The sequence below is a fragment of the Chlorocebus sabaeus genome, chromosome 24 (assembly GCF_047675955.1).
Source record: "Chlorocebus sabaeus isolate Y175 chromosome 24, mChlSab1.0.hap1, whole genome shotgun sequence".
NCBI lineage: Eukaryota > Metazoa > Chordata > Mammalia > Primates > Cercopithecidae > Chlorocebus > Chlorocebus sabaeus.
In genome coordinates this window covers 47,138,597-47,152,666 of record NC_132927.1, presented here as the reverse complement: position 1 = coordinate 47,152,666, position 14,070 = coordinate 47,138,597, and the positions used below count along the sequence as shown (strand labels likewise).

Sequence of the window (14,070 nt, the reverse complement as noted above, 5' to 3'; positions counted from 1 at the left end):
GGTAAGTGCAGTGGTGAATAGAGCAGGCAGAATCTCTGCCCTCGTGGGTCTCATAATCTGGCCTGGACAATGGGCATTGAACAAGTAATTAAGTAATTATAACTTTGATGCCTCTCGTGGAATGGAAACTGCCATGGAAGTGTTTGATAGGGGCCTGACCTCATTTGGTCTTGGGGATGGAGAAATTCCACTATGAAACTGATATTTAAGACCTGAGGTATGAGTATGAATCAGCCAGGTAAAGACAAAAGAAAAAAGAAGATACAGAACAGGGTTTCATGCAAGAAACAAAACATACTTTGCTCATATAGCACTTAGCACCATATGTAGCTCGATTTATAATCACTGGCAGCTATTATTATCTACCCATGAAAGCCTTTCCACACACAACGAAATATATAATCAAGTACCTTAGGTTCAAACTCTGGATTTGGGAAGGAGAATGATTGGTTGGGATACTGGGTGGGATACTGGGACCATCAGGGCTTGAACTGAAGCACAGATGACTGCTGGAATAAGATATCTCTTATGAGGCTCCTTTCCCATGTTTCAGTCACCAGGTCCAGGTAGAACCCAAGTTCTGAAAGTCTCTCAAATTGACTGCGTACTCCCCATATTCCCTGCTGCTGAGGTTCAGACCTCAGAGCTGCAAGGCCTCCTTAGAGGGTCCTTTTGCTGTTGGGTCTCTGTCTTCCAGGTTAGTTTCCAGCGGCTGCCAGAGTTGGTTTCCTTTCTAAATTACAGGTCTAACAACATTCCTTTTCTGAAAGATACATGACTCCTCTTGTTTACAATGTGAAGTTCAAGCCCCTCAGAATGGCTTTAAAGACTTTTCCTGGCCTGGTTACCCTCAACAAGGCTTTGAGCCTTGTCTCCAATCCTGATGCACATGACCCGGGCACAGCAGACTCCCTGGAGATCCTAATATACCGTATACTTCCTACTCCATGTTCTTGGCTCCTGTCCTTCCCTCTGCCTGATTGTCCTTCCCTACCCTGATTTCCTTCATTGCCTGAGATCTCTCCCACTCACTCTTTAGGGCCCATTTCAAATGTTGCCTTCCCTGAGAATCCTTTCCCCACTCACCTTAGTGCTGTGTGCTGCTGTGGGAGCTAGTGATTTTCCTAAGCCTCTAATCATACTTCTGCAGGAGCTCTTCTCATTCTATGGTTTGGTTGTTGGGTGTCTGCCTTGGCACTGATTTGGGTGCTTCTCACCACTGAGCACACAGTAAAGCTAAGTAAGTCTCAAAGAAAGGATCTCGGCCAGGTGCAGTGGTTCATGCCTGTAATGCCAGCAACTGGGGAGGCCGAGGTGGGAGGATTGCATTCGAGACCAGCCTGGGCAACATGGCAAAACCCCATCTCTATATTTAAATGTATTTTAAAGGAAGAAAGAACGGAAAAAAGGACCTCCCCCATATTCCCTTTAGTTACAATAGTTGATTTTGGTACAGGATTCTGCATGATTTTCCAGGTGGGATTTTTTTCATGAATATTTATAGAATGCCTACCGTGTGCTGACTGTCACTAAGGAAAATGCAAAGGAAAATAGATTAATTGCAGCTCCTGCCATTATGGAATTTGCTTTATAATGGGGAGACAGAAAGGCCCAGTAAACAGACAACTTGCCGTGTTTACCCATCCAGGTAAATGAAAGGTTAAATATGATGTTTTCAAGATGTTTTTGACTTGCTTCTTTTTTTCTTCCCTTTCTCAGTGTTAGAAATTGATTTTACGGAGCTAACCTTGGAAGAGATTATTGGCATCGGGGGCTTTGGCAAGGTCTATCGTGCTTTCTGGATAGGGGATGAGGTTGCTGTGAAAGCAGCTCGCCATGACCCCGATGAGGACATCAGCCAGACTATAGAGAATGTTCGCCAAGAGGCCAAACTCTTCACCATGCTGAAGCACCCCAACATCATTGCCCTAAGAGGGGTATGTCTGAAGGAGCCCAACCTCTGCTTGGTCATGGAGTTTGCTCGTGGAGGACCTTTGAATAGAGTGTTATCTGGGAAAAGGATTCCCCCAGACATCCTGGTGAACTGGGCTGTGCAGATTGCCAGAGGGATGAACTACTTACATGATGAGGCAATTGTCCCCATCATCCACCGCGACCTTAAGTCCAGCAACAGTGAGTATGAAGAGATGGGGCTGGAGGGGCTCAGAGCAGTTGCAGATGCACTCCATGATGTCAGTAGGAGTGACCTCCTAATGGAACCTTAGAGGACAGTGAAACTCCTTGCTTAAACACATTCCATCCTTGAATGGAGATGTAGGAGGTGAGATGAGTGCCGAGAAAGATTGGTTTAGAAAGAGAGGAAAGAGGTGCCTGAGGAGTTTGGGATAATTTTGAGCTTTTTTTTTTTTAGCAGTCAAGAATGGCCTTGCCTACTATTTTTCCACATATCAGAATGTGTAATTCTGACAATGTTGTGCACAAAACTTGTGGGAAGTGTGAATATTATCACTAAAGGAGTTTTCCTTTTTGTGGAACAAGAGGTAGAGCAAGCCTTTATTATCTGTTTGAATGTTTACCTAAACACCTCAACTTGAGGTACCCATCCCAGAAGGGGCTATAAGAAGAGAATCCTATTGTTTAAACTGAGCTGATTCAGGTGGTGATGTCCATCTGGAGAGCATGACTTGCTGGTACTATTACCGACATCCTGGTAGCCCAAGGGTGGTATTAATTAAATGCCATAATAACCTAGTATTTAATAGCAGGGAACTGAGAAGCAACTGTTTATTAAACATCCGGAATCCATAAACTGGATTTAAAGCAAGTGTTAAATATTAAATGGTGAGTTGGTAGAAGCTCTAGTCCTTCACATCGGCTGACTCAGCAGGGTTAGGAATACACTGCTTTTCTGTGGTAGTTTGTGCTCTCTCTCACCTCAACTGGGTGGTAAAGAGGACACAATTGCATAATGGTATGTACTTAAAATCTCTTGGAGCATCCTGTCCCAGAGAGGAGGGCATTTGAGTTGAAGGACTTTGGGGGTAGCATGGGCCCACAGGGACTTCACTCTCTCTGTATCCTTCAGCTTTGAGCCTAGAAATCCTTCAGACTTTGTTTTGTTCCAGGCTGTTCCAGATGTGGTTTATTTTTCTGTTGATGCTGTTGTGAATCTGTGTACTTTAAAAACTACATTTTAAGGCCGGGCGCGGTGGCTCACGCCTGTAATCCCAGCACTTTGGGAGGCCGAGGCAGGCGGATCACGAGGTCAGGAGATCGAGACCATCCTGGCTAACATGGTGAAACCCCGTCTCCACTAAAAATACAAAAAATTAGCCAGGCGTGGTGGTGGGCACCTGTAGTCCCAGCTACTTGGGAGGCTGAGGCAGGAGAATGGCGTGAACCCAGGAGGCGGAGCCTGCAGTGAGCCAAGATTGCACCACTGCACTCCAGCCTGGGCAACAGAGTGAGACTGTCTCAAAAAAACAAAACAAAACAAAAAACAAAACAAAAACAAAAAGAAAAAAACACTACATTTTAAAATTATGTAAGTAGTGGCGGGGCGCAGTGGCTCACATCTGTAATCCCAGCACTTTGGGAAGCTGAGGCAAGAGGATTGCTTGAGCCCAGGAATTTGAGACCAGCCTGGGCAACATAGTGAGACCTAGGCTCTTAAAAAAAAATTATGTAAGTAGTAAGTGTCTGTTGTAGAAAATTAGAAAGTGCAGCTAAAAAGAGGAGGAAGTTAACCTATAATGTTTCCCTTCTGAGAGAAGAACTATTACATTTGGCATATCCTTCCCGACATTTTTAACGCGTATCTGGTTTATATATATGCAAATATACATTTATCTTTTCTACCTGTATTCTTTCCCCCCTTAATAATAGAAAAACTCCTTCTTGTAAGGATATGGAACATTAGATATGTGTTTAGATATGATGCATGTGAAGTATTTAAGTTACATAAAAAATCAGGTTTCTCTTTTTCCCTTTGCCATTTCCCTGTCTCTTTATCATATGATGATTTTCATCCCCCCCGCCCCCCGACTCAAATTCTCTTCTTTAAATAAATTAAAACTTTTGATGACCTCTTTTCAAAGTAATTTCTACCTAGAGATTGCTTTAAGTGATGGGGTAAAAAGCAGATGTACTGCTGGAAAATGTGAAAATGTAATGGAGAAGCTAAATTTTGTTTATTTTACTTTTTCTAATATTTTTATCATGTTGAGAGAACTAGGCAAAGTACTGTAATGTTACATAATTGCGCCCATTTAGAAAGTTGGGCTAGGATAACAAAGTTGTAAAAGTTAGTAGTTTACTTGATGAAATTTTGAATTTGAGTGTAATTTTAAGCTCCGCGTACACGTTTTTACCTCCTAAGAGATTTGTATTTAGGAACGGAGGCTCTGATGCAGGAAAAGTTACCCTGTTAAGGTTCTGCTGTTTGTAGGAGAGGGCAAGAGACCTGAGTGTCATTCTGTTATTCAGGAGACAAAACTCTGGTCCTTTCTTTTTCCTTACGTGGGTTTTAGGATTGCCACGGGGGAGCCATCAGGATTGCAGGAGTTGTATAATACTTAAACATTCGGCAGTATTTTAAAGGACCTTCTCAATATGGTTGATACCCAGTAATGTTTCTGGTCCACTGGACTGCATGGTTGGCACTGATGTTGATGTCAGTTGTAAATCTTACATGTGTGTTGGGGTAGCACTTTGACATTTGTCTGTGGGTGGATGTTTGCCAAGGATTGTGTACATCTAATATGAGCCTCGATGACGCCACCGTTCTTATTCCATTGCAATGTGTGCATAACTTGAAAATGATTGTATTTTATTTTTATTTTTTTTATTTATTTATTTATTTTAGAGACAGGGTCTCACTCTGTCGCCCAGGCTGGAGTGCAATGGTGCGATCTCGGCTTTGCTGCAACCTCCGCCTCCCAGGTTCAAGTAATTCCCCTGCCTCAGCCTCCTGAGTAGCTGGGATTACAGGCGCCCGCCACCCCACCCAGCTAATTTTTGTATTTTTAGTAGAGACAGGGTTTTGCCATGTTGGTCAGGCTGGTCTGGAACTCCTGACCTCAGGTGATCGGCCTGCCTCAGTCTCCCAAAATTCTGGGATTACAGGCATGAGCCACTGTGCCCAGCCCTTTTTGTTTTTGTTTTTTTTAATTATTATTTTTTAAATAGAGACAGGGGTCTTGCTCTGTGGCCCAGGCTGAAAATTATCTTAGAAGTGCTATGCCACTTCTTTGCCCATTGCCTCCAGCTTGGGAGCCATAACTTCTTTGTATTTCATAGACTTGGGAACACTGGCTTGTTTTCCTTGCTTTGTTAAGGGTTCTGGAGAGTTGGATTTTGGTCATTGTCATGGGAGGGCAAAATACTAGGAATTATATGTGTTAGTTGACTTTGACCATTAGAGAAAAGAGTATGTATACACAGGAGCTGTCTTTGTGGGAAAGAGAAAGCAGTTGATGATAAACGCCTAGCTGTTAGAAAGGTTCAGTAAAAAGTGACTTATTAAAATGTTTTATTATCCTGGTCATCTGCTTTAAAAAGTCATTTGCCATTTTTTGGCAGTGAAACATGTATGGCATATAGTATCCTATGTTGATAAAGAATCTGCATTGAGTTTAGATTGACCGTACGTAACCTGAAAAGCCAAACAAAATAACAGTGGCTGAACAAGGTCTACATTTACTTGTCTTTGAAAAGAAGTCTGGAGGATTTTAGGGCAGCTCCATATAGTCGTCTGGGACCCAGGCTTCTATTTTTTACTCCCTTATCCCAGTACTTGGCTTCCATCCTCATTGTCACCCTGTAGTCCAGATGGCTGCTGGAGTGCCAGTTATGAGGTCCAGGTCACAGGCCTGAAGGAGGAGAGGAAGCAGAAGTACAGAAAAGGTGCCCCATGTGGCTGAGGTGGCTCCTATTAATTTCCCAGAAGTCCAGCGTGCCGTATGTGCTTGTGTTAATTGGCCAGACTGTGGTCACGTGGCCATCGCTAACTGCAGAGGAGACCAGAGAGATGGAGGCTTTTATGCTGGGTGTCAGTGAGCCCAGCTGAGAATCAGGGTCCGTTACCAAGGAAGAGCATTGCCACTGAGGAATTGGCAGCTAGCAGTCTTACCATGGAATCTTAATGCAGGACACGTATTGGTATGAACTATTACCTCAGATGGCTAGCATCACACAGCCAAACAAGTTTAGCCAGGCCCTGGGACGTGTGGCTCAGACCCCTGGCTTAACTACTGGTTTATACTACTTTACCACATTACATCATTAACTTAAGCATCACACCCTAAAACTACTTGTAAAAAGCCTCTGGCTATAAAAATGGATTTATGTGTCTCTGCTCCATCAGACTGGGGAAAACCAGTTATGTGATTGTTAGCAAACACTTGTTGAAAGATGGTCTTAAATGGAAAGGTTGTCCTTTTGGGGGCAGGTAGATGGACTTCAGGATTTTGTATAGTAAGTGGCTTGGCATAATGGCATTTGGTGGAAGAACAGTTTAATAGTGGCCATTAAAAGTTAAAGTGGCCAGGCGTGGTGGCTCATGCCTGTAATCCCAGCACTTTGGGAGGTTGAGGGAGGAGGATCACCCGAGGTCAGGAGTTCAAGACCAGACTGGCCAACATGATGAAACCGCGTCTCTACTAAAATACAAAAATTAGCCGGGTGTGGTGGTGGGCGCCTGTAATCCCAGCTGTTGGGAGACTGAGGCAGACTCACTTGAACCCAGGAGGCGGAGGTTGCAGTGAGCCGAGATTGCACCACTGCACTCCAGTCCGGGTGACAGAGCCAGACTCTGTCTCAAAAAGAAAAAAAGAAAAAAAAAAGTTAAATAAGTAAAAATATGAATATTCAAGTAATATGAAAAAGCTTTGCAAACTAAAAACGTTGAAGGTAGTCTCATTATTTTTCTATTCATATTAAATAATTTCTTTCCTTCTCTTAGAAAATATAGAAAAGGGCTGGGCACAGTGGCTTAAGCCTGTAATCCCAGCACTTTGGGAGGCTGAGGTGGGCGGATCTCTTGAGCCTAGGAGTTTGAGACCAGCCTAGGCAACGTAGTGAAATCCCATCTCTACAAAAAATACAATAAAATCTAGGTGGGTGTGGTGGTGCATGCCTGTGGACCCAGCTACTTGGGAGGCTGAGGTGGGAGGATCGCTTAAGCCCGGAAAGTTGAGGCTGCAGTGAGCAGTGATTGTAGCATTGCACTCCAACCTGGGCGATAGAGTGAGACTCTGTCTCAAAATAAATAAATAAATAAAAGAAAAAGAGAGGCCGGGTGTGGTGGCTCATGCCTGTAATCCCAGCATTTTGGGAGGCTGAGGTGGGTGGATCACGAGGTCAGGAGTTCGAGACCAGCCTGGCCAACATGGTGAAACCCCATCTCTACTAAAAACAAGAAAATTAGCTGAACATGGTGGCATGCGCCTATAGTCCCAGCTACTTGGGAAGCTAGGCAGGAGAATCGCTTGAACCCGGGACGTGGAGGTTGTGGGAGCCAAGATCGAGCCACTGCACTCCAGCCTGGGCAACAGAGCGAGACCCCATTTCAAAAAAAAAAAAAAGAAGAGGCTGGTCACAGTGGCTCAGTCTTGTAATCCCAGCACTTTGGGAGGCCGAGACAGGTGGATCATGAGGTCAGGAGATCCTGGCTAACACAGTGAAACCCCATCTCTACTAAAAATATAAAAAATTAGCCAGGCCTGGTGGCACATGCCTGTAGTCCCAGCTACTGGGGAGGCTGAAGCAGGAGAATCATTTGAACCCAGGAGGCAGAAGCTGCAGCGAGCCGAGATCACACCCCTGCACTCCAGCCTGGGTGACAGAGTGAGACATTCTCAGAAAAAAAGAAAAGAAAAAGAAAACAGAAAAACACAGGTGGAAACACTGTGTGTTTTTCCAGTTTTTTGGTGCATTTTTGCGTGTTTATTTTTACCCCTAGATAATATCCTAACAAAAATATTGCTTGTAGCATGCGTTTCTCTTCCCCCGTCAGTGTATTGTCAGCCTGTGGCCCTAATCACTACACTATTGCCTGCACACTCCTGTTGGACAACTAGGGTGTTTCATTGTTGTTCTGTGTGGCCTAGTGCTTTAGTTTCATATAATTGGGAATAATGTCATTCTGCTCACAAGGCCACAGCATCCACATCGCATTAATGTTTGATTTATCCCCTGCCTGTACCTTTTTTGGGTTTCAACCAACTCATTCTTAACTTTATAGCTCAAAGAGCAGAGGTGAGTTGTGAACTGTCTTTGGGTTGGGACTAGGCACACCTGCCTTCCTCTTTTCAGATGTCAGCTTAAATGCTTATGAGATCTTTGCTGCCTTTTCTTCTTCTAGAGGCACTTTCTTCTTTAGCCAAGCTGGTCTCCCCTTTCACCCTTGCTGGCAGGGGTGCCCTCGCCTCGTCTCTCTGCCTATCCAACGTCTCTGCAGTTTTCTGTGCTCAGCTCAAACCTGGCTGCTTCTGGTAGCCCATCACATATACTTGCTATAGTCAGTGCTAAGTCATCATTTGATAAATGTGTATTACCTGGTAATTCGTAGAAGAATTCATGACAAAAGACTAGAACCCCTGGTCTAATGGCTGGGAGTTCAACTGCCACCCAGCCAGGGTGAGTCAGTCTAAAGCGCTGGTAGGCATTCACAGGCCATAACAAAACAAAACACCATGCTGGCCTGCAGGCCAACCTGCCAAGTTATACAACCTGGCCTCTTTTTGTTGGCTAAGATTTCAGGAGCATCCCTTACATCTCCAAATAGGTTTTGTGTCTTTAGCTCCCATCATAGTTCCAGGTGCATAGTAGGGTCCTCAATAAATGTACAGATAAAAGGAATGAATGAATGAATGAATGAATAAAATATCACATGAACTGGTTTACTTATGGGATCCCAAAGTATAAACATTCCCTTTCTCTTATCCATGGATGTCATTCAGACCTCACTTGTGTGGAATTATTTATTTATTTATTTTATTTTTTATTTAGTAGAGATGGTCTCGCCATGTTGCCCAGCCTGGTCTTGAACTCCTGGGCTCAAGCAATCCACCTGCCTTGGTCTCCCAAAATGTTGGGATTACAGGTGTGAGCCACCAGCCCCAGCCACATGGAATTTGCTTTTCATCCTCATTAGAATCCCCTGGCCCTTGATCCATCCTAATTGTCTGAGCCCAACCACCTGTTTTGGATGCTGGAGTGTGGTGGTGTGACAGTGCATTCGTTATTAATCCCAAACGCCTCTGCCTCCTCTCCTCTTCACACTTTTCCTGATCACCAGCCCTGGCTAACTCACCGGCCCATGTCTCCACTGTAGCCAGTTGCCAGCTGCTAGGAGCTGCTGGAGCAGACCACTGCCCGGTGCTGTCGGGTCTACTCCCAGTCTGTTCTGTCCAGCCTCAGTACTCCCTTTGTTCCCAACTTGGGGACTGCCTGTCATGCTCCTCATAGTGCCTGTTCCAATTTTGTTGAGTTGTTGGATTGGCTGCTCCTCTTGTAACTGGAGGTCCATGTAGCATCTCCCCCTCCCAATTCTGTTCACTTGACCTTGTCCTCATCTCCAGCCTTCTCTTGGAGTTCACAAGGTCAGGAAGCTGAAGACATACTTTCACCAGTGTGAGGATGACAGAGGTTTTGTCTTCCCCTTGGCCTCAGCTCAGCAGGCTCTAACATTCTAAGCCCTGGAGTATACCTGGACCACACACTGGCCAAAGCTCCTGACTGCTTTTCCTGTGTAGGATTTCTCATGGCTGATGAGTTTGCTGGCTGCCAGACGTGTGGCACCCTGTGACCCGCTGGATCCCAGTCTCTAGTGTCCTTGTCCTGCACGTGTGGTAGAGCCCATTCTGCCTGATGGAGGAAGCAGCTAAGGCTTAGGCACCCTGGCCAGGGATAATGTGGCATTAGACTTGCCTCTAAAAAGGATGAGGAGTAGCCGTAAAAGCAGTTTTTTCCTACAGGAGAATGAAATAGGCAATAAAGCTTTCCCAGAGTGGACCTGGAAAGCGGTGAAGTATCAGCTGGAAAACCCAAGTCTTGGTCCTTTTTGAGAGGTAGGTAAGTAAATGACTTTTTGTATGCTTCATGGAGGCCTCTCCAAATGAAATACTTCTGGCATTACCTGGCTCAGGTACTTCTGAATTTCTCTCCCTGTTTTTTCCCTTAGTCAGGTCCTTTGGTGGTTTTTGCTGCGTGTTCCTTAACAGGGAGTTGGAGGATGATGGATGTGTTTTGAGGATTTTCCTAGGCAAAAGTATACCCAGGCAAAAGTGTACAAGCGCTCAAAGAATTGGATTTATCTTTTGGTTGCAGGAGGCTATGCCAGAGGTTAGCTAGCAGCCACCTGGTATGTCTCAGAGCATCCTGTTCAGTTGATGGGTAGCATTTCCCATGAATACAGAGACATGTTCTACAAGCCAAAATAAATATGTAAGTGAATAAAGCTGAAATGAAGCAAATAACCAGCCGGGTGAGCAAGACTCAGCAGAAGAAACCAGTGAGGCCAGAGATCTGACTTGCAAGTCTGGTTGCATCTCGGCTTCTTGAACGTGGTTTGGGAACCTTGCCTTTCCCTTTTGTCCTGTGCCTTTGTGGCCATCTGCTGCGCAAAGTTGGTTTTCTTTTATGGGCCAGTCTAAGTGCCTGGTGTTAAGAATTGAGCAGCAAACAAAAACATTTACGGGCCCTCCCCTCCAGGAGCTCACTGTGTGGAGGTAAGGAGAAGGACCTTGATCAAAATAAAGTTGCACAACATATAAAGTCAAGACTGTGGTGAGTACCATGAGCATGGCGGATAACGGGACGTGCCTCAAGAGGAGTGCTGGAGAATTCTCTGAGGAAGTTTTGTTTCCGATGTGATCTGAGAGAGTGAAGAGTGGAGGCAAAGTGGAAAGGGAAGGTGGGGCATGGAGGTTCCAGGCAGGGAGGCCAGCAGGCCCAGTGCCCTGTACAGTGTGGCCTCCTGGGAGGCAAATTGCACGCTTGGATTCTCTTGCCTCCGTCCTTTCCTGTGGTTGGTGGAGAGGGATTCTTAAGGGGAGTGGATCTCTTTGTGGGCCACATGCCTTCATTTCCCAGTGGTTGCTCTAGAGTCCTGCCTGCCTCTTCCTATTTCATCACCATGGAGGTTCTCTGCAGCTTACTCAGTGGGGCGGGAAGTAGCTCAGGACACCGGGCAACTGTTTTTTTTGTTTGTTTTTTTTTTGTTTTTTTTTTTTGTGAGACGCAGTCTCACTCTGTTGCCAGGCTGGAGTGCAGTTGCATAATCCTGGCTCACTGCAACCTCCACCTCCCGGGTTCAAGCAATTCTCCTGCCTCAGCCTCCTGAGTAGCTGAGATTATAGGCACGTGCCACCACGCCTGGCTAATTTCTGTATTTTTAGTAGAGATGGGATTTCACCATGTTGGCCAGAATGGTCTTGATCTTTTGACCTTGTGATCCACCCACCTCGGCCTCCCAAGGTGCTGAGATTACAGGTGTGAGCCACCACGCCTGGCAACTTTTAAGCTCTCGTAATGCTGTGCTGGATTTGGAGCAGAAGCTTGTGCTGTATGAAGGGTCTTAAGTTGGAGTTTCTGGACTATGAGCTTTTAGTTGCAGAAAACAGCCTTGGTGAGGGGTTGAGTTCAGGGCAAGAAAGGCTTCGAAAGGCCTGTGGGTTCTGATTTCCAGATGAATATTTAGTCTCTTCGTCTTTGATCTGTTTCCTCTGATTCGAGCCACTGTTGCCTTGATAGTAAATAATGAATTTTATTGTGTCTTCCCTTCCCCACATCCCTTCCCAAGCAAACCTGGTAAGAGCTAGGTATTGACCACAGTTTGCAGGTGGTCTGTGGCACCGTCATTGCTCAGGTTCAAGATTTGTCCTTCAGGATCTCTAAGGAGATGAGAGAAGAGCCTGCCTATCTCTGCTTTCCTCCGCATCTCTTGGAAAATTTTCCGTTCCTTAACCTGGTTCTTCACCTCGTTTTAATGAGGTAGCTCAGGGTCACTGATGGATGGCACACAAAGCGGTGATGTCAGTGGTCTGGTTGAGTCAGGAGAAAAATGAGCTTCCGTCCCATGTCCTGGGAGTCCAGGTCCTTACTGTGGAGTCTCCTTCAAGACCCCTGACAGCCTCCTTTAGAACCGCACTTTGTTCCTCTTATAACGTAAAGATTAACATAGGGCCAGGGAACCACCTGGAATCTATGCAAAATGTGGATACATTCATTTTGGAGGGAAAAGGTCAGGGCTCTTATTATTGTAAGAGTCAGTGAAGGTTATGAATCAGTATCATTACAGAGAACTTAAAGTGGGCATCTGTGTAAGAGGTGTTCTGGTGCAGTGGAAGGAACATGGGCCCCAGGGCTGTCCTTGACACTGACCGGCCGGGTGGCCTTGGGCACATCTGTGATCTCTCTGGACCTCAGATTCTTTATCTGGAAAATGAGAGGTTTGGACAAGTGGCCTCTGAGGTCCTGCCCAGGACTTTAAAGCATGAATGTCTGTGTGTTTGGGAATGTTAGTGACTACACAGTTTGTCTGCCTCTGTGTGTCAGGCTACAGTGTGCTCAGGTTCCCCATTTCGGGGCTTGTTCTGGCTGAGGCTGAATCTCCTGAAACGGAATCTTTGCCGAGTGGTTTAGTGGAGAAAACAGTTGACAGGAGCCCACAAGTGCTCCCCTTCCCCCACTGCTGCTCAGGGCATGACAGATGGCCTTGCTGAGAGAAGATGCTCTGGTCACATGAACCATCCTGGGGATTCACAATAATCCAAGGACAGCTTTCCTGCTAGAAGCAGGACACAGTTAGTCGCCCGCTACTCTGTCCTTGGAGCTAAGCAAGGTGCATCCTGCTATCTCAGAGCTTTGCTGCTGCTTTGATTTACACTTGCTTCCTGCTCACTTTTTTGAAACAACATAGGGCTTTTCCAGGTGGGGCTCAGGGTCACTTAGGCAACTTTAATTGTGCCTCATATATCCCACTCACCAGCAGAGTAAGGGAAAGACATGTCCCCTGTGTGGTCCACGATACTGTAAAAGCAAGACATATAAATTGGACATATTAAAAGCTGTGAATTGCATGTCCCTTTCGTTCCTAACTTCCCTAAACTTTTTGCTGTCTGTAGAAAACTTGAAGGTTTTGATCTGAGAAGAAAGCATTTTCCCCCTAAGATTGGTTTTGGGAACCACTGTGGTCTAATGGAAGAAACACTGGCTTGGGAGTTAGATAGACTTGGATTTAAGCTACTTCTTGAGCACTTGACATTGGGCACGTGGCTAACCTCTTGGAGTTGCAGGAAATCTCATCTGTAAAATATGAACAACACAGAAATGAGCAATACTGTTTTAAGATAATGTGAGCTATTATGTGTCAGTATCTCACAGGCACTGGATTCAGTAAATGGCACTGCGCTTTTTTTCCTTTCTAAGGAGTAGGAGAAACTTCTTTCCATTCCTTGTTATTTTAGTTGCACACAGGATATGGCTGAATTTCCCTTTCTAAAGTGGTGCATGAGGATTTTAGGCAGCCCCGAGTAGCCCTCTCCTAAGCCAGCCAGGCATAGTTTCCCACGGAAACAGGCAGATTTAATTCTGCTGAAGCCCCTGAAAGGGACTGAGCCCCACCAGCCCCTTCTAACTGCGCAAAAGCCTCTTGTGGAAATGGCCCGTGCGTCTTGCACCCTCTAGACTCAGCCTTAACTCGAAGTGCTCGGTCCTCTGAAAAATGCTGCCTCGTCCTGTCTGTTACAGCCTTTGGCTTGATTGAATGGGACAGCTGGCCAGTTTTATGGCTCTGCTGGACTCTCAGTTGATAATTAAAATGCTTTTGCCCCAGGAGGAAGGCAATATATTTCTTTGCCTCCCTTCTCTGCTGCATTAGTCTGCTTTTTTTCACATCCTCTCCTGGCCTCCCTATGTCAACTTAGCTTTCTTTTCACACAGTGTCATTTAAGACTTTGGCGTATTCAGGGTGGACTGAAGAGATTTTGAGTTTTGTGGTCTTGTTTTAGAAGGTAAATGGAGCATGTTTGGCCCTTTTTCATCTCTGTATAAGAGCTTTGTTTCTACAGCTGCTGTCTAAATCTGGTTGAGTCCAGCACTTAGTAG

At 45.4% G+C, this 14,070-nt stretch overlaps 1 protein-coding gene across 1 annotated transcript in view; it reads left to right on the top strand.

The window, feature by feature from the left end:
* Positions 1 to 14,070, top strand: part of MAP3K9 (mitogen-activated protein kinase kinase kinase 9) — an 88,967-nt gene that overhangs the window by 6,731 nt on the left and 68,166 nt on the right. The window contains exon 2 of the mRNA XM_007987160.3: positions 1,720 to 2,133. Coding sequence (XP_007985351.2) covers positions 1,720 to 2,133 — 414 coding nt within the window. The remainder of the gene's footprint in view (positions 1 to 1,719; positions 2,134 to 14,070) is intronic.